This window comes from Dermacentor andersoni, chromosome 4, assembly GCF_023375885.2.
Source record: "Dermacentor andersoni chromosome 4, qqDerAnde1_hic_scaffold, whole genome shotgun sequence".
NCBI classification, from domain to species: domain Eukaryota; kingdom Metazoa; phylum Arthropoda; class Arachnida; order Ixodida; family Ixodidae; genus Dermacentor; species Dermacentor andersoni.
Genome location: NC_092817.1, coordinates 51,156,814 through 51,182,064, shown reverse-complemented (window position 1 = coordinate 51,182,064; position 25,251 = coordinate 51,156,814). Strand labels below are relative to the sequence as shown.

The 25,251-nt window shown below is 45.3% G+C and overlaps 1 protein-coding gene across 3 annotated transcripts in view; it reads left to right on the top strand.

Annotated features, from left to right (window-relative positions):
- Positions 1-24,884, top strand: part of LOC126537142 (uncharacterized) — a 104,183-nt gene extending 79,299 nt beyond the window's left edge. For all 3 annotated transcript variants that reach the window (XM_055073738.2, XM_055073737.2, XM_055073740.2), the window contains exons 2-8: positions 1,473-1,773; positions 5,567-5,810; positions 8,413-8,509; positions 11,654-11,776; positions 17,408-17,588; positions 20,347-20,530; positions 23,936-24,884. In XM_055073738.2, coding sequence (XP_054929713.2) covers positions 1,492-1,773; positions 5,567-5,810; positions 8,413-8,509; positions 11,654-11,776; positions 17,408-17,588; positions 20,347-20,530; positions 23,936-24,066 — 1,242 coding nt within the window. In that variant the 5' untranslated portion in view covers positions 1,473-1,491 and the 3' untranslated portion in view covers positions 24,067-24,884. The remainder of the gene's footprint in view (positions 1-1,472; positions 1,774-5,566; positions 5,811-8,412; positions 8,510-11,653; positions 11,777-17,407; positions 17,589-20,346; positions 20,531-23,935) is intronic.
- The last annotated feature ends 367 nt before the right edge of the window (positions 24,885-25,251 follow it).

Genomic DNA, 25,251 nt, shown 5'->3' with positions numbered 1-25,251 from the left:
GCAGCCTCCTTTTTTTTTCTTTTCGTGAGTCGGAGTATAAGCGCTGCTGCGCATGACTGCTATTGCTTCTGTTACTCAAGTAATATTGCGCAAAAAAAAAAAAAAAACGACACGGACGTAACAGAAGAAGACACACCAAGCGCTCTTACGTTCGTGTCGTTTTTTTTTTTTTTGCGCAATATTACTTGAGTAATGGATTATCAACTTGCCCGGAATGCTGCTCTCCTATTGCTTCTGATTTCGACTGAATAAGGCTTGGCCTCATTTCCGTTACGAGTGAATTACATGTATATTTATGACCTCTGAATGCAAGTCGCGATGCTTCCATCCCTAGTAAATGTTGTAAATTATTAGAGGAGTTTTTTTTTTCTTCGTGAATCGTTAGCATTGCCTACTGGAAAGACAAGCAATGAAATATAATAACAATAAAAAATATAATACCTCTTGTCCTGTGTATATATTTAAATATATTGTGTTTGTGCATGGTGTTCGTGATAGAAATTTAAAAGAAATGTTGAAATTAAAAGATACGGATGAGGTAGCCGCCGCTGGTGCTTCTAATGCGCTTGTCTTATTGTCAGGATTTAGAGAAATAAAGCGAAAGTATGAATGAAAAGCTGTGCACGTTCGCACCGACAATGATGCAGTAAGCTTTTAGCCACAATAAAATTTCAAGTGACAAGATAGAGGCAACGGGGGGGGGTGGCTCTGCTCCCCCCCCCCCCCGGAAAACTTTGGAGGGGGCTATGGGCCCCAGAGCGCTCGCGTAGTCGGCGCCCATGGCGTTTGCTTCTGTTACTTCTCTTGCAACTTTACCCCCATTTTTTTTTTTCGTCTTGCCTGATCACAGTGCTTAAAACGAGGAACACGACGAAAAGAAAAAGAGAGATCATGGTTGGAAGTAAAGCGGTGACATCTACTTAATTCACTTACTTCTCTTTTCGGACGAAAAGAAACAGTCACATATAGTGCACACATCATCTCATAGTGTCGCTTCTTGGAAGGGACAAGGTTGCGGCATGTTGGTTATTCATCGTAATGCATGTAACATAGCGCAGTAAGGACAAGGCACAAGTCGCGACAGGACAAGCGCTTGTTCTGTCGCGACTTGTCGCTCGTCCTTACTGCGCTATGTTACATGCATTACGCTGTTTATTGGAGCATGTTGTATTCACGTTGTTAGCGCAGCGAAATGTGACACAGCGCACAAGTGCCTTTGCGTATATATAATCCATTGAGTTTCGTTGCTGTGATCTGTAGTTACGCCAATCCAACTCTCCCGGTTTTCTCTTCTGGAGAAAGCTAAAACGTAAACATATATAACGCTATATATATATATATATATATATATATATATATATATATATATATATATATATATATATATATATTAATGGCCATCTCTCTTATACCCGTGATGTATACGTTCTCGCTGAAAAACGGATGTCCATTTCTGTCTTCCTCTCGTATAGGCCTGACGTGGTCGACATCATGGCTTCGACCTCGAGCAGCGCCAGGCGCATGCTGAGGCTGGCCAGCCAGCTGGCCCGGCCTGCGGTCAGTGTGAAACCGGCGGCGGTGGTCTCGGCCCACTGCTGCTGGCCAGTGTCGGCCCCCGGTGCCATTGTTGCTCTGCGAGGTTTCAGCAGCGGACCGCCGTGTTGCCAGATGCAGACCACCGAGCTGTACCGCGAAGAAGCGATCCCGCTGCAGAAGGCCGAGCAGAAGGCCACCGTGGTCCACGAGGGACCCTACAAAGAACGGCACATCACGGTGGGTGCCGCACTTATATACGACGCGTCTCGTGGTATAGATATATGTCTGCCTATCAGCCCGCGAAAGACAACGAACGCAGGAGCACAAAACGGACTCCAGGGGCGCTGAATTTAGGTTCTTAGAACGAAAGGAAGCTGAGTAAGTTGATTGAATCTAGAATCGAAGCATGCCGTTGTGGAGAGCGTTACAGCACGCAGCAGCACAAACAATGGGATATGGGACATGGATGAAACGCAGCTTCGAGGTCAGTGCTCATGGCGTCCGTTTTACGTTCCTTGTACGCAATGTCTTTCAACGATGACACTATAACTGAGCCATAATTGGTGCACGTGCAAACGTGATACTGCCCTCAGCAGTGGGAAGCGACATGATTACGAGATGTGGTGTGCTGTAGATACCCATTATTGTATAAACTCTTGTGTGGTTAAACTGCTCCGTGGCACTCTACGCGTTCAGTAGTGTGTCTCTCTATGTGCTGCCACATTTAGTCGTAACCATATGAAGCAAACACACACTGAAGTCAGAGAAAGCAAAGAGAAAATTATCTGATATTTAATTGAAATAAAGACACAATATTCCAATTAAAGATGATGGTTATATTTTATTAGGTCTTTTATTCGGGGGGGGGGGGGGGGAGGAGGCTTCGTTGTCTGCCTGCTTGATACGCTCGCAACTAACAACCAAGTCCCGCGGTTCCCTTACTCCCTATACGTCTCATTTTTGTGCGTGTGACGCGTGCGCGCATAGTGCGATGCTCTGCTGTGAATTTCTATGTAGCACCACGTTCTCTCATGCGCGGCCTCAGCTCTTTTGTTTCCCCAGATGCTTCTGTTGCTTTCTAGTCAGAACTAAATGCCTTTTTCATTTTCTCCTTCCACTGTACTGTTGGCCAATCACTCCCCTCCTCCTCCATAGTGGACATGCGCCATCAGTACACGGAAACCAAACCGGTGTCTGAATGCAACAACCTGCTGATATGTCCCAATAATGAGAGTGCCAGAGAAATCGCTGAAGTCTGCCGATTTATATTTCAATTATTTATTTTTCATGCTGAAGTGAACAAGGATCACAGCGTCAACCTCTTGATGAGGTTGAGTCTGCTTGATTTATTTTGTTTTTCAGTGCGACAAACTGTCATACCTGTAAAACTAATAGTACTGAGTCATCGATACTGCCGTGCGGTCGTAGCAAGCGCAAGGAATGACCTCGATCCACTTTTTCCCACTTTGAGGCCACCACGACCCCGTGCAGGTGGAAGCTCGCGACGCGTGAAAAAAGGCCCTGCTAATGGTTGGCGCGTGTGCTTTGCTGCTCGTTCTGCAACGGTCATCTTTCTTCCATGCTATACCAGCGGGAACGGTCTCAGATATTTCGTTCAGCATTGGAGAAACCGAGGGAGAGCACGTTCGTGCTCGCTTTCTTTAAAAAAGCCAAGGTAAAACGCACGCGAAAAGATAGTCATTTATATCGTTTGTTTCTGGCTTTTGTATAGTACGAATCTTTGACGCAGAAACATGAAGGATAACGCAGAAACTTGAAGCTAACGACCGCGTGACGAGCAACGGAACATAAACTGATAAACATAATGTTAAGAGACCACAAGACGGCAGGATGAAATAAAGAGCAAACAAGGGTAGCTGTTCAGTATACTTCTTCTCATCTATAACTACACGCAGTGCAGTGAACGCAACAGGGCTCGTGTCAGGCAATTAGCGTAGGCAAGCTGCTGGCTCCAGCCAAGGGCCCATTATATATATGCGGTCATGGTGCTCCCGCGGGGCTTCTTTTCTGACTGCGCCATGCCTAGGCCGATTGGAGGCGGTCAACGGGAGAGGTCATCTGGTTGCGTGATTTGTAACCTTCCGTTTCATTTATTGCGATAACAATTATATTGACACGTGTACTTGTTTGTCTTTATCGGGCGACACGTTTCACCGCCTAACAAATGTTATCGTACAGCGCAGGACGCGCCTGCATTTATCGGAAGTTTCTGGAATGTTATCGATGCTTCCATCCGCTGTCTGTGACCGAACCTTGTGCAATCTGATCGCATGTGTGCGCGACGCGAGTGATGTAGAACTTTGTGGAAGGCGCGCGGGTCCCAGCGATTACTCTGGAACATTCGACGACTTATGTATATAAGCCGACGTGCTTGACCCGCTGATCATATTTTCGACGATCGCCGACCGTGTTCGCCGCTATCGTTGTGCTATAAGTGTAGCCTGTTTTTGTGGGCACAGGTTCGCCCAATAAAGGTTAGTTTTGTCTTTCACAGTATTGCTACTGTGTACTTCAACGTTACCACCACGTGACAATATGGACACTTCCAGGCGCATTTCCGCCGTCGCCCTGGTGTTCCGTATAAAGACGAAGTGCGACAACGGCCTGACCGCGCTACAGTGAACTACAGTACGAAACTACTTAACTACAATACACTGTATAGCCGCGCGCCGTATGCTGTGGGTACGGGTGAAAGCGTGCGAGTGCGAGCCGAGGGTGGCTCTATCTGCGCGCGCAAGGGAGGGAGGCAGGGAGGAATCTTGAGAGGTGTGCGGTGGGCACATAGTCTAGGTGCGCCGAGTGCTGAGGGTTTCGTGCGCGCTCTGTTCTCTCCGATTAGTTCGCGTTGAAGCGAGAGGCAGCACGAAGGTTAATTCGCTCGCCGGTGCTGCCGCTTTTCCTCACGCCAGTGTTTTGACAGCGAGTGTGCCCGGTCATCGAGTGAGAGGTGTTCATGTTCGCTTGTGCGTGCGCGTGGCGCTATGCTTGTTAATTTAATTAGTAAGGGAATGTTCACAAGTTATTGAGCCGATAAAACGTTTATCCTTACTTGGTATACCTGCCTAATAATTCGCTATCTCAATCAATCCTTCGCCTTTCGGGCGAAACTGCGACTTTTTTATATTCTTATAATCATGTGGCGCGCCGCCTAGTGACTGATCCCAGCGATAACGGTGGCGCGGCGGCGTGCGAGTCATGCCTGCAGGAGCCAATGGCGAAGCGCTAAAGAACAAATGAAATGGAATGTTAGAAAATACGGCCTGTATACTTTCCTATCCCGATTAGAGAACACGACCCATGGCTTTTGCTGCGCGGCCCGGACCACGGAGATGGTGAGATGGAGGAGTACTGAGATTAAGATGAAGAATGCAAGTTGTGCAAGCCACCTATAATGTGTATAGCGCAGATAAACGTTGGTTTATTGCTATAACAGAATCGGTGCCATCAGAATGTATACAACCAGAGCCGATAACAAGAAAATTAGACGAGGAGAAAATTCGCAGACGAATAGGATGGAGTCGGCTGTCGTGAGATTTGGCGTGACCCTAAATTTGTACGAGTTTGTACGAATGCATGTTCACCGTAATGGCGCAGGGAAGACGTACGATGACAGGAGAGAATACGACGCATAAAATGCCAACTAGTTTTAAGTGTAAGCTAAAGTTTAGTTTGCAGTTAGCGCCTGCCCTGCCCGAATCATTTGTCTTCGTCTTCCTTGCGCATTAAGGATAACAAGCACAAAACGGGCTTATTGGAGGTTGATCGGTAGAGACTTTCTTCCGGCAATGATGATGATTATGATTATGAATTGTTTGTTTTAAATAATGCATGATAACAATGAAAGAGGACCCCCTCCATAATAATACTAGTGCTTGCTAAAGGCATTTGTGTAGAGGGAATGCTATGGAAATAGGAGGGGGCACCCTTTAGAGGGTAAGCGGGCACTGTACGCCTAGCGCTCAGGGAGGGGACCTGCCAGACCACAGCATTTGGACTGGATTGCATGCAGGTACACACGTGCGCCGAACTCTTCCGCGAGTGGAAGCGCAGCCGGCCCGGCTACAAGTACGTCAACGAGGCAGGCATCAGCGTTCCGCTCACCTACATCCACACGGGTCTGGACCGCCAGGCGGCTCCCGACGCACCTGTCGTGTTCGCGGTGCACGGGGCGCCCGGCACGTATCGGGAGTTCGACTCCCTGACACCTGTGCTCGACGCACAGGGCGCGTCGGTCATCGTGCCCACCTTGCCAGGTACGATGGCAATGCCAGTCGAGACTCTATAGAGACTGGTTCCCGAACAAGAGGGAGATTTTCATGCAATATTTTGGCACTGGACCAGAAGGTGTCACTGGCGCTCCTGATTGTCTGACGAGAGCTACAGTGTGTGCGCTCCAGTGCTACAGTATTTGAAATACAGCATGTGGGTCTCTTTATAAAGCTTTATCTCGCCAATCTACAGAATGTATATGTATGTACATTTATGCACAAGGTAACAGGGTGCCTATCGATAAGTTCCGTATATACTCCTTATGTCAAAGGCTGACTGTGACAGCCTATACGCATATCGACAAGGTATGCAGCGTTCTCGTTTTTTCTTTCACTCAAAAAATTAGTTTTTCTTTCTTTTTTCGGTTAATATATACCGTTCTAGGGAACCTTAGTCAGTTTCTTTCAGTGGATAATTTTCAGCGTCGAGCGTACGGTGTTTTTTTTTTTGTGTGTGTGAATATCTGGTTCACGTATTGACGCTGCAATGTGCTGCATGACTGCAAACCTTGCTTTGCCAAGCGGCGATGAGACTACGCAGTAATTAAGAGTGAACGCATTTGTTACTCAAACACAAATAGAATGAAACATTATTCTATGGAACTCCAACGAATAATTAAAAATGATTATGCAGACACGCCACCGCGTGAGATGCAGTTACCCAGTTCAATTCATCCACCGCAATGGCCGCAGCCTAGGCTCCCCCTAGCGCCAATACTCTCGTTTTCTTGCAGCGACAGGCAAAACTGGCGAATAAGTAGAGAAAGAAAAGCCGCAGTTTCGCCCGAAAGGTGAAGCCGCGATTGCAATAGCAAATTAGCAGACAGCCATAATTAGTAAGGATAGTAGTTTTATCTGTCGTATAAACTTGTAAATACTCGCTTACTAACTAAATTAACAAGCATGGTGTCAGCGCGCGTAGGCAAACATACATACACCACTGTCGATGACCGCGGACACTCGCTGTCAAAACGCTGGCGTGATGTGCGGCAGCAGCAGCGAGCGAAGTGACCTTCGTGCTGTGTATCACTTCAAAGCAAACCGAGCGTCGAGAACACAGCACACGCAATGCTACGAGCGGTCGGCCAACCTAGATACTGCCCCAAAAGCAGATCGCTTTCAAGATAGACTGCGCGAGCCCACCATATACGAAGTTACTGTCGAAATACAACGCCTCCCACCTGCCCTCCCTCTGGTTCCTTGAGCGCGACGGAAGACGGCACGCTTTCTTTCCTTGCGCGCGCAAGATTGAGCCGCGATCGTCGGCTCACCCTCGCAAGATTTCGCTCATACATACAACATATGGCGCGCGGCCAAGGTGTTATCGCCCTTGCACCGACAGCAGTGTGTCTGGAGTGTCCATATAATTGCTATCGCAATAAAATGTAGCGACAGGCTGACGGGAACGAAGGGGTGCGTGAGTTCGACGTCGCCAGGTTCCTTGCAATGGAACAAACGCATCTTCGCAGCAACGCGCTGGTCGCTGTCTTAGTTCTCTGAAAATTTTGCTTTCAGTGGCGCTCCCGAAAATTGCAGGTCGTCAGATCTGCTACATGATAATTAACCGCGGTTGTTGCACAGATTGAGTCATCGCGGTTTCCGAGCGAGCACTTGGACTCGAGAACTACTGCTTAATCATTCGGAACAGTAACGGCTTGTATCGGTTCTTTCTTCCCGTAGATTCGAAAAAGTGTTATTAGCCGTGCAACACGATGAGGAAAACGAGAACAAGGTGAAAGCAGGAACTAACGTTTCGCCAAGTGGACAACGAGAACAAGGTGAAAGCAGGAGCTAACATTTCGACAAGTGGACTTGCGTACAAGTCCACTTGTGGAAACGTTGGCTCCTGCTTTCACCTTGTTCTCGTTTTGCTCATCGTCTTGAACTTCTATTTCCCGCCTTTCCCGTGTTTTCCCTAGCCGTGCAACAGAAACGTATATTTGACAATTTTTAATGGTGAATTCTCGAACCGAATATGAATCGGATAGCGAAGAGTATTCGATTGGAGTTAGAGATTTCAAATATTCACACGCCCCCAATAAGGACAATAAGAGGTACTCCAAGAACGTCCTTACACTTTTTAATAACTATTGTTTTTAGGGTTTCTGTTGCATTTGTATGAGCAGGCAGTCAAAGTAAGATGTCTCAATGTTTACTGTGAGGGTGTAATGTTTGAAACATCGGTCGTGCTTTACTCCATGTGATGGACATGCAGAAATAATAATAATAATAATAATAATAATAATAATAATAATAATAATAATAATAATAATAATAATAATACCAAGGTGTCGTTCACATAGTCCAATAGTGCCTGGCTGCAACTTTTATATTGTAACTTTTTTTTTTACATCGTGCCTGTGACTGGCACGATCTAACGTCTCCTACCCACACATTTAATGAAGAGTGAGAGAGAGTTTTAGTGACGAGAAATTTACGAATAGTAACAAATTAACGAAGTACACGCTGAGCATGATTTAAAACCAGAAACGTCACTGCAAAAAAATAACTTTCAGTGAAAGCGGCTGCATCGTGCACGATGTCCCACGATGTGTTTCCATATATTGTTTCGCCCTGTCCGTTCCAGATTTGAATTTCAGCATGAAAACGCAGAGCTTCTGGCACTCGGTAGAAGAGCGGACGGACCTCGTCAAGAAGTTCCTCAAGGCCATCAATGTTCGAGAGTAAGCACGACTGACTGACACCTTTGATCGGAAAAAATGCTATGCTGAAGCTGGGTAAACATCAGCAGGCCTTCTTTCCCCAACCTTCCTCTGTTTATGCACTTAGTTCGCCCCCTGTTACTGCAGATGGAACGCTTCCATGTCAGAACACCCCAACCATAATATCTAGAGAGTTTTGTCAGGTTCTATGCCTCTAAGAAACCTAAAGTACACTTAATGGAATTGTAGTTTTAAAAGCATGTCCGGTATTCCGGTATACGCAATGCATAATACTGGGTTACCGGTAAAGCGATTTCTTTAGTTACTGGACGCTGGTAGCGACATCTTGTTGCGCTTCGTATATACCACAATGCCTAAATAATAGACGCGTTTTCGTGGTTCACGAGTGTTCTTGTCGGAAAAGAATCAGTGACGTTTCACTTCGTGAATGTGGCTTTCGCGCAATGGTATGGGTGCTGTTTCCTTTTTTGTGCGTTGAACCGCATTGTCGCAAGCCTCCTAGCACGTTCTTCGGGAGTCTCCTTGCTATGCCTAGCTAGCACCTTTTGCCGGTCTTGTTCAGCTCGTGCCCGGCGCTTGCCGACGACTGCGGGGTTGGTTGACTCGGGCGCGGTCTGCCGTCGCTTGCGTTGCTGCCCCGTCCTTCTCGCTCGGCCTCTCGATCGCCAGACGAACCCAGCACATCCGTAGCCCACACAGAGCCCGTAGCAACTGCCAGAAAAGGCGAACCCAGCGCGCCTCCACCTACACTCTTCCTCCGCAACGCTCTGCCTCTTTCTTTTTTTTTTTTTTTTTGTGCGCCCGCACGCTCCTCTTCTCTACCTACAGGCGCTCTCCTCATCCAGCGCGCTATTCCCTCTCACAGCTCGGCGGCCTCCGACTTAATCTCGCCGATTTCACAGATGGGGCATGTGCGCTTGCACGTAAAAAATAAAAATGCAACGTGTTTACGATTACGCCGCCGCCGAAAATTTACATTAGCAGCGAAGTAAGTACACTTGATTACTGCAATAACAGCTCTGTCTGGTTAAGCACTGCTGCACCAACTTGGCTGCTCACGTTTACGCCTTCGATAACCCGGTAATCCGCAAACGCCATTGCGTATGCCGGTATACCGGAAACGCTAAACCAATCTATTAAGGCGCGCTCACACTAGCGGGAGACTTCCCGCAGCGGCACAGCGTCAACGTCGATGCTGCGTCGCAGCTGCTCGGAATGACGATCACACTGCGCGCGTTTTCTCGCTGCGGTTGTCTTGGAATGTAGAGAGAGGAGGCGTTGAGGGAGGACCCTAACGAGCAGAGAGGGAAGGGAATAGTCATGTGACACCAGATTTCCCACGTGGCCGTCTTGACCGTCTGCTAGCTCTCCTCGCGTCGCCCTTTTTGTCACGAGGATGGCTGGTGGCAAAGCAACCGCCCAGTGTCCCGCAGCACGCGCGCAGCCTCTGCCTCCGCCGATGGGGTCACTGAACTGGAACCGACGTCACGGTTCGCGGTCGGCCCCCATTGGCTGTTCTCGTCAGCGGCGCGGGAAAAATAGGTACCCGACCCATCGCTCTGCGGGACGGCACAGCTGCCTGTCTGCGGGAGAAAAACCTGTTTGTGCGGGAGGCTGCTCGCGGAAAACGTTCTGCGTTGCCCGTTTTCCCGCCACTGTGAACGCGCCTTTAGAGACTTTTAGCGTGTCCGGTATTGCGGCAAGCGCGGGCGGTTTTCCGGTTTAGCGGGGGCGTAAACGTCAGCGGCCAGATTGGTGGCGCCAGCTGGTGGCGCAAAGCTCAACCACACAAACACAAAGCTAATTACTATATTCTGCTTAGCTGCTGGTTTAAATTTTCGACAGTGGTGTAATCATGTTCACAACTATGCCGCTGCCGAAAATTTGCACGAGTAGCGAAGCAGGATATAGTGGGTTACTGCAGTTTTAGCTCTGTGTTTGTCCGGTTGAACTATACACCACCAGGCGGCTGCACCACTCTGGCCGCTCACGTTTACGCTCCCGCAAATCCGGCAATCCGCCCAAACCGCTCCCGTTTACCGGAATAGCGGACAAGCTAAAAGTCTCTATTAACTTCTGACGTATGACACTGTCCGTATATGTATTGCTCTTTACGCCGTCTATGGAATACCGGAACACGGCCCGTGACGTGGATGACCGCATAAGCTCTCGTAGCAACATCTTGTGGCACATTAGAACATTTTCGTGTGTCCGGTATTCCGGCAAGCACGGGCGGTTTACCGGTTGAGCGGGGGCGTAAACGTGAGCGGCCAGATTGGTGGCGCCAGCTGGTGGTGCAAAGCTCAACCACACAAACACAAAGCCAGTTACTATATTCTGCTTAGCTGCTGGTGTAAATTTTCTACAGCGGTGTAACCATGTTCATCATTACACTGCTGCCAAAAATTTACACCAGCAGCCAAGCAGGATATAGTGGGTTACTGCAATTTTAGCTTGGTGTTTGTCTGCTTGAACTCTACGCCACCAGGCAGCTGCACCGCTCCGGCCGCTCACATTTATGTCCCTGCAAAGCCGGCAATCCGCCCAAACCGCCCCTGTTTGCTGGGATAGCTGACAGGCTAAAAGTCTCTATTGTCCATCTTGTGTTGCATATGGGTGTTCTCGTCGTAGGAAAATAGGCACTGCGTGTTAACAATTATGTTCCTACCAACAATATTTTTGGTCATTGCAATGTTGCGATTCAATACTCTGTGTCCTCTGATTAATCTCCACGTCATGAGATGGCCAACGCAGTTGCTCGTGTTCCCGTTTACGCGGCATTCAGTAAATAGTAGCACTTACACTGACAGTTTAGAACTCTCTATATTACAGTTATCCCACACTCCTAAGAGAAACAGGTTACAGGCAGGCTTGTTTAGTGCACACGAGCGCTTCCCTCTTGCAGAATATAAACACCTTAGCATACGCAAGAGCGCAGGCGCAGAACCAAGGCGTGGCTTGAAGCCCTTTTGCATGCAGGACCATTAACGTCCGAAAAATTTTTGGTACGCTGTTTCTAGAATTCCCTGCTGCAGTGAAAATATCCATTTGGGAATTTTTTTTGCTCCAATCATAGGTTTTCTTTGTGTGCACCACTGCGCATGTATAAATTACAAGCTGTCCTCCATTTCTTTTATTTTTCAGGATCGACATGATGATCGCACACAGTAGCTCCATGTATCCAATGCTCTGGCTGGCGTTACGAGAGCCGGAAATCAAGATTAAATCACTAGTGTTCATCGCCCCTTCTGGCTGCCGGAGAATCACGTAAGTCTCGTCTTTACAGGGTTTATGTACGTACCATATCTCGAGGTCTCTTTCAGAAATTGGCAATGTAGAGGGTCCTTCGCAATTTCTCGTTACAACTGAAAGGAAATTGACAAAAACATTTGGTTGCTCCCGTTGGGCCTGGAGGCCGCGAACTGGAGGCCGATGTACGCATGACAACACATGTCCGATTTCTTTATATATCTATATATATTTTGTGTCATATGTTAGTGACGGCTGCCAGACGTCAGGAAGTGTGTGCTTCATACTAGCCGTCTACAAGCTGCAGTTATAATTATATATTTTTATTATTAGCGCTAGGGTACGTATATGTGCTTTAACTTCAGGGTTGGAGCCCACTGCCATACCCGCCGCTGTGGCGTTCTGCTGCTGAACCTGAGGTTGCGTGTTCGATTCCCTGCCACTGTGGCTGCATTTTGATGGGGGTGGAATGCAAGATGCTTGTGTACTACAATTTAATTGCACATTAAAGAAACCCAGGTGGTCAAAACCAGGGCCCCCACTATGGCATCACTCATAAATGAACTTGACTAAAACACGTTGGTGGGCTAGTTAGCTTGAATCTGTGCAGTTTAGTTACATTAAAGGAGAAGTGCAACAAAATTTCACTTTGGTTACATTTGTTATAAGTAGCATATCCCACTGAAGTAGTCTTATTGAATCTACAGGAATGATAATTGCATAGTTTTCTTGTTAGCAGCCTTTAAGCAGCACCCAAGTCCTAAGCAGACGACACCTGCACCTGATGGTGTCTGCTATGACGTTAGTCCCAGCATGTAGCCTCCATGATTTTTCAGCATGCCGTGGGTGCCACCTTAGCTCAGAAGTCGTGCCCAGGAGAAGTGCTAGGGCAACTTCTAGCAACCCTAGCTACTTTAGATGCACATTAGAGGTCTGGCATGTGTCACTTGTGGCGAGCAGTAATGGTGGCAAGATTTTTCAATTTCGATCGTTATCAAAAACGGCTAGTTTTCCATGCTTTTGGCGATGCTTCCGCTCAAATTTAAAACCTCAAATTTTACACGTAGGTGCCTGTATGTCTACACTATTTGAAACGAGGTGTTTTTACACAGCCCAAAATTTCATTACAGTTTCTTTAAAACCTGAAATTTTTTTAGCAGACAACGTGCAAGGTATTTCCATTTGCTAGTTATCGCACCAGAATATTGTTACACGAATAAAGGATTGAGACCGGAGACTATTTACAAAGTATATCTACAAGGCGTAGCTACAGCGCTGGCCAGTTCAGCCGACAGCTCGAGAGCCAGAGAGCGTTCGTCGTCTTCGCCGTGTGCCCACGTGCATCGGCCACAAGAAACACGCAATAAGCATGTGTCATTATCCCCGGCGGCAGAAGCACCGTCCCGGTGTGTCTAAATATTGGTGACAGCAGGAGAGTAGTAGGGTTTCAGGTGTGCGACATGCACAACGTCAGTGGAATTCGGGGCAGATGCGGCACTGGTGCTGACTGGGGCGATTTCGTACGTAACTGGAGTCACGGCATGCAGCATTCGATATAGGCCTGTGTACCGAGTGTGTGCGCCTGCATGCATCGGCCACAAGAAACACGCAATATGCATGTATCAGTATAATCCTAATCAATACGAAGGCCTCTCCCCGAGACCTACAATCATGCTCGTCCTCCATCAACTAAACCAACCTTGCTGCATATTTTGTAATCTTTGATACATCCAGTTCATCTCTGAAACATGCAGTGTGCATTGATGTACAGTGCTCACGGAATGAAATGCGTCAATTTAGGGCTAAGTAGTGCGCATACTTTCGTTTCAACCGGCTGCAGTTCGTGTCACATTGATGTAATTTTGGCGCGAACGCTTACATCGGAGTCCTCGTCACGTTTGGTGACCAAATTCCTAGCGACATGACATGGTGCTCTCGCGTAGTTTGCACATATGTAGGGTTCTACTAAATGCTCCGTGTCCTATTTCATTCCGTGAGCACTGTACATCAAGCTAGGGTTCATTCGTAAAGATAGGCGTGAAGTCGGCACGGCATATTCTCGAAGATCTGTTCACGACAGGTTTTTTGTGGGATGGTGTCTTTTTATAGCAGCCTTATTGTGTGTAAGTATCATGTGGCAGTGCAGCGCAAATACTTCTGGCAATACACAGGTCCTCACTTCGATCCAGTCTGAGCAAACAAAGTGGAGTGTACTGGCACTTAATTACTGACAGTCAGTGAAGTACTGTAGTGTGAAAAACGTTGCTTGCTTCTATCATTGCTCAGTACTGTATTGTCATTGCAAAATATCATTAAAGGCAAACTGCGACAGATCTTTAGACTGCGTAAAAAGCCTATAGATTTAGATATTGTATAGATAGAGAAGGCCTTTATGACTTTTTAGTGGACTAAGTTCTGGACACTATAAAATTCTTCATGTTGGCGTTTTGAGTCAATCAAAAAGGCCGCAGAGGCTTTTCTTAAAAAGAAAACGTTGATTATTAGTGCCGGCAAAGTGAATGGCTGAAATTTATATGTACAGCACTACGGTTAATAAGGGTTGCGTAGGTACACTGTCTTACTACAAGGAGGCTGGTGATGCAATGTGACTAAACCTTTTGCAACAGGCAGGCATAGCCATATAGGTTGAAAGGGACACTAAAGGCACATATTAAGTCCAAATAAAGTGATAGATTAGTGCTCGAGAATCTCTAAGGTGTCAATATTATCACGAACAGAGCCTTTATAATAGAGAAATTGAGGTAAATGCAGGATATGATTAGACTAACCTGAGACATTCGAGTACTTGCACGATGATGAAAGCACTCCTCAGTTAAATTCTGTCACTAATACTCAACCGTTCGTTCCACAGAACATCCTTGTATTGTATTATAAGAAAAAATAAAATGCTACTTGTCCAGTTCTGTTTCACTTTTAGAAAAAAGAACCCATTGAAATTTTCCTCAACAACGACGCAGGCGGTCGAAAGGTTTTATTTTCGCTTTACTCCGCACCGCCCACGCTTTCACGTTTCAGTAGTTATCCTGAAGTGCTGCACTGGTTTTGCTGGCTCACGAAACTCGGACAAACTGCAAGTAGCAGAGAATTCAACTTCCATGCGATGTCGCAGGATGCCTGAACGGTCTGCGCTACTTGACCGAAAAGAAGCTGCAGCAGCGAATCCGTCGTTCTGTCGTGGCTCGGTGCCGCTGTCTGTTGGGCGCCATTTTGCTCACCGACGGCAGTAAAGAGCGGCGATGCAACGTCACCACTCCCTCGGTTCGGTGGCGAGAGATTTGAATTTCGAAAAAAGTATTCGGACCCTTCAGATGCAATTTTCTCGTAAACTAAATCTTTTCTTGGCAAGAAACAAGCGTTACGAGGTTTCTGGAATGGTATTCAAACAGTCCACGTCGACTTAGTGTCCCTTTAACTGCACCATCTGTGTGGCTTTGCGCCAAAGAACAAGATTGGTACGTAGCCCTTGCATGCATCTAGCATTTTACACACAATGATGAGTCTTTTCATGGAGGAAGGAAAAAGTTAAGTGAGAGCATTATGTCACACAGCCAGCCTTGCCAAGCGAATGCTCCATGAAGCCCATACATGTTTGCTCAGTGGTGGCCCCACACGTGACCTCTTGCGTCGAGATCATGGAGCAGGAATCGAGATTTCCTGAGACGCTTGGTTCCCAGTAGCTATGCCAGTAGTTTTTATTTGGTGCAGGTTTGTTCGGCTGCCCTGCTGTGGCTCTGCCTGCAGAGCGGGAACACTAAAACCAACCGTGTACTTTGATATGCGATCATGTGTTGGGCCACCAGGTTTGGCTTCAATCGCATTGTGCGATGCTCCCTCCTAATGTTTTCCTTCCTCCACGAGTCTTGTCATGTGCCACATGCATACAGCTTCATGATCCTTTCCTTATATTCAGTTAGATCTCTCGCACATGGAAATATGTTTGGCGTCGTCATATATTCCTCGGTTACACTTGACAGCGCCGTGAGCCTTGCCATATGTTGTGTCTCGGAAAGGTCACGAACGGTCGCGGCCAGCTTTGCGCATTAGCACACCCTGGGTTTAGTCCATAGGAATATAGGCCAAGGACACCACGCGTCGTGCAATTGTTGGAAGCCTTCAGTTTAGGCCCGCCATGTATTATTGGCCTTTTTTGTTTTTATTCCGACCCAAAAATTGTTTTTCTTTCTTTTTATTTTTTATTTTTTTCATGAATAGATTTTGCAGGGAAATTTTCGCCGGCTTTTTTCAGTGGATAACTTCTTGCATCTTGCGTGCCATGTTCCCCCCCCCCCCCCTTTCTTTTCTTTCTGTTCTTTTTCCCCGGGGCATATATCTGGTTCACTAATTTTATTGACGCCGAAATATGCAGCATGACTGCAGATAGATACTGCGTTTCAACAGTAGCATCGATTACAAAGTTGACAGAGTACAAAGTTCACAGAAAACAAAGATTACAGAATAACACTTCTTTAGAAGCAGTCTAGTGAAGGCACAGTGACATGCAGAGATGCAGTATTACTATGCACGAAATATGAGTTAGTACGTTTCATATTTGAACACTAATGGAACGCCACTTTATTTATAATGCAATGGGGATAACAGGCTTCATTGTATAATAGAGAAGAAAAGAATGAATGGCTAAGTACACACTTTCGCCCCTTCTACGTTTTCTCATTGTCCTTGCATTGGCAGACAAAAAGGAGAAAAAGACCCACTAAAGGTATTGCTTGGCCGGCAAGGTTGATGGGCATAACTTTATTCTTGCCAGGTTATAAGCTGCATTGCAGCACATCTACTCTAGCAGGTGTGGGCCAATCGGCATCTTAGTTATCTGTAAATTTGCTTTTGTTGACCTTTTTCTGTTAAATCCAAATTCCAGAAAACAAATTCGGTGTACCTCTTCCGGTATTTTTTTTTTTCTGTCTGAATAGAAGAACGCTGAACCCTAGAAGAATAAAATTTTGTTTTGGTTGAGGTTTAATGTTTGTAAAGTTAACCTCTGTTTCAAAGCTCCAGCTGCAATAAGTAACGGGCAAGTGATGTGCAGACATGTGATAGTCTAAACACAAAGACGGAGTGGCGAACTTCTTTTGCAGGAGTAATTGCTTGGAGGGTAGCAGTAATGTTCACTCTGAGTGGCCACGAGCAGAGTAAACACACTCCATATTGGGAAGTGTGATAGTCCTCGAAAATGGAGTTAACATGAGATGAGCGGTTACTCTTGCTTAAAGGAGTTGCCAACACTTCCTTTGTTCTTACTGTGTATAATAATGTGCTGTACAGCACTTATATATGTGTTGACTCATTCAGTAAACAGTTGCTATTTAAGAGTGTTCTACATTGTTGTCCTTGTCATTGTTTCCTTGTGAATCTCAGTGCTCTGAAAAGCAATGCACACCCTATAAGGAATATGTTTTCTCTTACTAATGGAGTTTTCAGCATTCCAACATGTCTTATTGGAAGGCATGCTTTATTTATGTACTGTGATTTGGCTCGCACTATTGAATGTTGTCTTCTTCGCTCGCATACTATTCATATGGGGCAGCTGTTACCATGTGCCGAGTGTGCAGGTACTGTAGTTGAAAGACTTTTCATTTTGCCAACGTCTTTGTGTGTCCATACCTGCTGCAGGCAGATGAACCCACACTGGCTGATGAAGAGCTTCGACGAGTGGTTCCGGGTCCCCTGGCTTCAGGATTTCATGTGCGGGCTTGCAGTGTATATCGTGCGGGTACTGGGAAAGCCCAACAACAATCAGATGAAGGGCACCATCCTGTCCATGATCACTGTTATGAATTCCAAATACGATGAGGTATGCATATTTAATTTCAACTTTCAACATTACATGAAAGCTAGCTACCACAATGTGATTCAGGTAACAGCTCTGCCCTGAATCTATAGCACGAGTGCATCACACCACTTGTCTGGAGACAAGAAGTCTTCAAAGGATGCGTGAAGCAGGCATACATAGGTACAATACTCTACCAACACTGGCCAGACATGCCTATAAGTGCTTGGGGACTGCTATGTTTGACAGTATGAAGCTCTGTGTTGTCTGTTGCTGTCATGGCTTTTTCAAATGTGAAATGATGGCTTTCACTGTGTCATAAACACAAGTAAGCAGTGTTGCAGTGATAGGTTATGTCTCAAACCCTGCTCCATATGGTAGCGTGGCAGAGGCTTCAGCTTGAAGAAATCAGAAGCTCAGAAGTTGGGAAAATGATAACAAACAGGTTTACTGGCACTTGAATAAAACTTATTTACATTGTTGAATAGGAAAAGCAGAAAGAGGTCAAGTGTTTAGCAACGAGCGTCTGGATGAGCCTTGTCTCCATGGCCCAGAGCAGCTTGTTACAGCTCTTTTCCGACCCTCCCTCCTGGCGGTAGCCAATCACATACAGGTCATGTCCCTCCAGGACGACAGCCAATCAAGAAGCAGAAACAACACTGTTGCAGATGGAATATCGGAACGGCGGCCCCACCAAGTTCCAGCGAGTGCAAAGGCTGAAAGAAGGCTTGGCAGTGGGAATGAGAGAGGAGGTCTTTTACTCACAACTGGTCTTCTCCGCTGTTTCACAGTATAGAGCAGGCAGCAGTTTGTGGCAGCTTAATTTCTTCTGGGAAATGCCCATGAGTCCTTCGCGTCATCTCGGCTCCCCCGGCATGGCAACTCTTCCTTTTGTTGAGCTTCTTCTCTGACGAGGGCAACTCGTGGGAAAATTAGCAGTGCTCAGCATCGCATGAAAGCTGGCCTCCAACTTAATTATCCTCCCAGCATGGTTCTCGCATTCCATTTGTGCACGTGACAAACAGCATGTTGTCTATGGCTGTAATAACAGCAGTATGCGACTACAGTGGTAAAGCATGTGCCGCGAAACTGGTGGGCAGCAGTAGTCTTCTGCCATTTGATTCTATTGCAGTTCTTTTCCTTTCCCCACTTCATCAGTGGTCGAGTGGTTCTCCACATACATTATATTACCAGGATGCCCTGGTAATAAATGGTGGATGTTAAGAAAGGAATAAAACTGAGCTAAAGGAATTGCTATGTTATACCAACCTAAAATACATGCATTATAGTTTTTAATGTGAAGCATTCTTTGTATCATTTCAGGCACTTTGCAGTAGGTAGGTATAGATGGTTCCTGTCTCATCTCGATTCGGGCCCTTTCAATAAAAAGAAATGCATGACCGAAAGTACAATAAAATCTCATCCTTCAGTACAGCAGCCTGATGCTCTAACCATTAGGCCACGACCGCTGTTTTGTCTTTGTTGCTAGGCCATGATGGCACTCATACTTCACTTGTGCCAATGCCAATTATGGTTCTTTGAGATGTTTGGTGGGTGCGTCACATGCCAGTTTCTTGCATCCTTCTCTCGCGACAGCTAGTGCTTTGAGATGCTGTTTTAAGAGTGCACAGCCTTCTGGATCAGACCACATTCCCCGATCCTTTCCTCATAGCAGTGAACGCTGCATAGACGCTGTGCAACATATTGTGGCGATTTTATGATTAGCCCAGTTCAAGCAGGTTTGAACTTTTCTTCACTATGGAGTTCGGATGCTACCGTTGTTCAAACATAGACCACATGACATAGACGTTACCTTTGTGCACACAGCCTAAGAATTAAATAACCTTCCTTCTAACACCTACCTCATCACCAACATTTCTCATTTCAAAACTGCTATTGAAGAAGACCATCTGTCAAGTCATGCCATTTTTCTTCGTGCCCACCCCTCATGTAATGTCCCAATTCTCGGTTGCTTCGAAACATTACAAATAATGAATGAATAAATAAATGACATACAGGTACGTACAATTGCATAACACTTATAAGTTGCATGTGACATCACAATCTGTTTTATTCTTGCATATGCCCATCCATTACCTATGTAGAACCCAACGATTAGCATGTTGTAAACTCGCATTGAATAACCGAAGCAGAAATAATGTCATCGCACACATGCTTGTGTCACGCTCATCTTATACAAACACATTAGTCCACCTAGTCACTCTTTGCGAAACTCCAAACTATGCTGGATAGCCAGATACCAGCAAAAGGTTTCTAATTCAGATTTCCACAGTGTACGGGATCTGCATATATATATATTTTTTTTTAGGTTCACATTACACGCAGCAAATGGGTCTCGGAGCTACTAATTGCAGCTTGATGCATATCGATGATCAAGCTCAGAGGCCAATGAAAAGCAATCCATTCTGCAGCATCACAGATGGGCCATGCAGTCATGATGCCATGTTATGATGATGGCATGGTTATAGCATGGTGCTTTTTCTCTTTGTAGCAAGCAGATGTAAAAGTTATGTCCTAGCAATGGTAAAACAAATGACCAGAGTCATACTGACAAGTTCCACCATGAAGTGCAGATCTACCTTGCAGCACACATGCCATGCTGCACACATCCCATCCCATGAGTGCTTTTTGTGTCAAATAACTGCAGACAGCCTTTGGAATTATTTGTTTGCACAGGAGGTCTGAAGTGTTCTGTAATTGAGCCTTCAATCTGTTTAATAGAGTCATTATAGTGACTCCAGCGAATTGCTGAACTGTGCAGGCAGGGCCCATGGTGTGCGAGTTGAAACGGCGCGGAGTGCCAATGCTGATGCTGTATGGTGAGCGGGACAAGCTTATTGATGCTGTGATCAGCGAGGAGATGGCTGCCATGATGGGTGTGCAACCAGCTCTCATGCACGTCTACAATGGCAGGGACGACAAAACCTCTGTCTTATTACAGTCTGGTAAGCACTGCTATAACAGTTCTGGTATGGCAGTGACCACCAACCACAACATATTTGTAGTGGAAGGTGGAATAAGGCAAACTGGGCATGTGAAACTTCTGTGACTGCTGCATTCGTGATTTTTGCTTGTGCTACTTACTGCTCACTATTGCATGCTCACATCTCGATGCATCAGTAGTCCCCAATTAAAACAAGAAGCTGAGCTGTAATGCAGTGATTTGGGCTTGTTGGTATGACATTGTGAGGCTTATAGCGCATGAAAATACAAGGACGAAAGGAAGACGTGACACACACAGGCGCTAACTTGCAACAATCTTTATTTCGAAATAAAGATTGTTGCAAGTTAGCGCCTGTGTATGTCACGTCTTCCTTTTGTCCTTGTCTTTTCACAACCTATAAGCCTCACAGAAGCCAAGCCAGTGCAAGTTCTGCATGAGGCCAGCAACTTAAGGAGTGAGTGAAGCACTCAGGAGGAGGGTAAGTTGGTGCGACCAAAGCTTTATAACAAAGTACTTGGGGCCTCGAACATCATTCGTTCTACAGGTTGCTTCATTGTAAAGGTCATTTGCTGCACAGCTCAGAATATAACCAGGACTGAATCATTCATTATACAGGTCCTTTCATTGTAGAGGCATTCGTTGTAGAGGCACTCGACTGTGTAGGAAGGGTTTTATAGGTAAAAGCTGAAGGTGAGTCAGCATGTTTGATGTTGGCTTGGATGAACAGCAACCCAGCAGTAAAGTTCTGTACAGACGACTGCTTTGTTGGTACAGAAAAATCAGCATTTTCAAATATGGTGTGGCGAAGCTACCGCTGATTGATGTGCACTGACAAAGAATGTGGCTGCGTCAGGACACATACGAACCCATTTGTGAAAGAATGCACTTGGCGCTTGGTTAAAGTGGGCACATTAACCTGCTCCTTACCCACTGTGATGACTCAGTGGCTATTGTGTTGCTCTGCTGAGCATGATTCTTAGCCACAGCAGTCATATTCCGATGGAGGCAAAATGCAAAAGCGCTTGTGTACTGTGCTTTGAGTGCGTGTTAAAAAAAAAGCCGAGGCAGTCAAAATTAATGCGGGGCCTTCCACTACAGCATTCCTCTCTCCCGAAACATTAAACGCTGCATTTAAACTGCCGTTTTCGAGACCACCATCAATGTGTCCACAATGGTAGTCATTTCACTCTATTTGCAATTTGAACAGTGTACAAAAAAAATCTGAGCCCATATTTTCATTTGCTAACTTTCGGGGACACATATTGTGTCACATGATAAAAATGTTGTCACGTGGTGGTGACGTAGAAGAACACAGTAGCAATACTGTGAACGACAAAACTAACTTTTATTGGGGGAACCTGTGCCCACAAAACAGGCTACACTTATAGCAGCACGATAGCGGGGAACACGGTCGGCGATCGTCGAAAATCTGATCAGCGGGTCAAGCGCGTCGGCTTTTATACAGCAATCGTCGAATGTTCCAGACTAATCGTTGGGACCTGCATGCCTTCCACAAAGTTCTACACCACTCGCGTCACGCAATGAAATCAGATAACATAAGGTTCAGCGACAACAGACAGCGGATAGAAGCATCGATAACTTTCCAGAAACTTCGGATACATGCAGGCGCGTCCCGCGCTGTGCGATAACATTTGTTAGGCGGCGAAACGTGGTCGCCTGGTAAAGATAAGTACATGTTTCAATATACAGAGTGATGACGCATTTGAACAAGAACTGCTCTTACAATGTGCTTATGAAAGGTGTACCATTGTAATCGAATCTGCTTACATTGCTTGCCAATTGGCGCTCACTGAAAGTGATCAATTTAAAATTCAGCCAATAGCGAATGTTTTAGACAGGCAGCTGCGAGAGTGTGCACAAGACACTGGGCTTCTAACAGCAACCATTGTGCTAGTATAGCTTGTCATGCTTATGTTAAAGGCACACTAAAGAGAAAAACAAGTCTAGCTGTATTAGTAAATTGCCCTTCTACAACACCAAAAAACCTACTCTTGCCTAAGAGAAGCCTTGATAAGCCAGAAAAGATGCAAAACTGAAAGATGGGTGGCAACACCACCTTGAAAGTTTGTCGTGTCATAGATTTTGACGGTGTGCTCATGCTTAGGTTATTTTTCATTAGTAAAGATGGGCTATATTGTATATTGTAAAGGTGTCAAAAACTGAATTTAGCAAGTTTTGTGAATTTTATTGCACCACAATAGCCAAAATTTTTAAAATCCACGCAGAAACTCCTGTGGTAGTTGTCTAAGTATGCGTAAGCATTGTGCCACTTGCTCATCTCCACGCAGCTCAGTGTCATTATCTGTGTTATGCCACTTGATCCGACCACTATAAACCCTTATCAACCCTCATCGGTTGTTATCAGCCTTATCAACATTATCAACAATATTCGCATATCGTGTTCGATAGCAGACACGATAAGGCAGGTTTAATTAAGATATTGTTCATTACGGCACTCAAACCCATGACCATGGGTAGTAATAAAAGTAAAGTTAATTAGCCACAGTTAAATAAGATAAGAGTTAATTGAGGCACTCGAACCCTCGACAGTTGGTATTAAAGTGAATTAAGGTTAATTAAGTGAAGCTGTCACAAAACTACCACTACATTTGCTCAAGGGGGTATGCAATGCTTTATTGAAATGTATGCTGTTCTGGGCATTGTAGGGGTGATTTCAATGAATGTATGCACTGTTTGCTTCACTTTGCCGAGTGCTTGTAGCCTTTGCCTTACGTGGGTTTGAGCCATTCCATTTTTTGCTTGCTTACAGGGGTATTAGCTATTGCTTAAGGGTGTATCATAGCCATTCTTTGTCTTGCGTGATCGAGAAATTTCTCATTGGGTAGGCATAGAAATGCTTATGCATATAAAAGAATACTTTGAAGTTCGTGGTGTAACACTGCAACTAAAATGTTGCACTATGATGCAGTAAAAAATGGAAATATGGCCTTATTTTCCTCTACTAGTTACTGATCAAATGATTCTAGCATTAATTGTCATAATCAGTCCCTTTAGTGTCCCTTTAATGGTGCATGCAAAACTGCAAATAAGTGCTGGAGGGTGAAAAGTAAAACATTCTGACAACTGTCATGTGTTTTTTAGTGCAGGTCTCCATTATCAGCTTACTATTCAGAGATTCGGTTGCCATACAGGGAAAGCATGATATCATTGCTCTCATACATGCCAAGTTACTTAGAATTTTATCTCTAGAGAGTTTCTCATAGAGTGACAACTCAACCTTTGCTTGAAACAAGAACATTTCATTTCATGGAACACTTTAGTAATTATGTTGGACTGCACTTTAAATACAAAGTGTCTGAGAATACTCGAAGGTTGCTTATTTTGTGTGCATTGATTTCCCCCTTCTCACCTTCTTTATTTCCAGGCAAACTCGGTGGCAACTGTGAAGTAGTCTGCTTCAAGCAAGGAACACACTATGCATTTAAGAAGTACCCAAACATTTTTAACAATGTTATACTTGAGTTCTGGAAGAGGAATCAAGGCAGTTGTACTTGATTTAGTGTATGGAATTTCACAGTGTGTTCTTTTTAGATAGCAATCTGAGTGGTGCCTTCAGATTTGCCAAACATCTTCAAGTGTTTCTGTGAGAACATCTGTTCTTGTGCAATCGTTTTTAATGCCCATTTATTTGCACAAATGTGTAACTTAGTTCGGCCGGAGCAATCCGATTGCAGGGGCACCTCAACTATGCACTTGCTCCATATTAACAGGCCATGCTTGTATTCTCCACTAGCACCAGGAAATGACACAGTCAAGGAGTTTTGGTATGTGGTTGTCGCCACGACTTACGCAAGTTTCTGCAAGGCTGTGCCTATGGTAGCTAAAATGTCTTTCAGACTTTTTACTTACAGTTGGGAACCTTCAAGAAAGCACCAGAGTAAAAAAAAACCATGAAAAACCCCAATTTCAATTAATTCTGTGGACAATTATGAGCTCAAGTGTTTGTAGGACAGTTGAAATCTTACAGTGCTGTATTTGTTCTGTGATCATGTTGTTTATTGGCAGAGCAGAAAGACACTACGGCCATCCACTCGTATGCAGACGGCCGTGACGATCATGGCCAACGCTTGCACCATTCTTCTAAACATGCAATGTTGCCAAGAGTGCATGGTTAGAAATGCAGGGATCAATATTCAATGATGCTCTTACTAAGTCATTCATTTATCGAATGCCACCTGAAGTGATACACAGCATCCACTGTGAATGTGGGCATATTTAAGATAAACACTAAAAGCCAGCAGCTACTGTAAACCAATGCTTATATACTACATTGTTATCTTATCGACCAACATAATTAAATGAATTTGTTTTACTGTGTTGTCACGCTTTCTTGATGTGCACAAAGGACGTATTCCATTACAAACACTGCACTTCAACAATTCACGCATATTTATGCCCACTCAATTTCAAGTTGATCCACCAAATTGAGGAAGTTGGTGGCACTGTAGACCAGAATCTGTTACTCCTGTATGCATTACAAGCATGAGCGTTTAATCTAGACCCCAGTCGCCAGCTCTCGGCACAGCCTGCACTGAGCTGCCAATATGATGACGGGGTAGCTGATGACAAAGCCATGCTGAGTGAACACTGGTGGCAAGCACACAATAAGAACAGGCTAAACATTATAATGGTTGGTTTTTCCTTCTTTCCACAAGTTCCTGCAGTCCTTGGCAAAATATG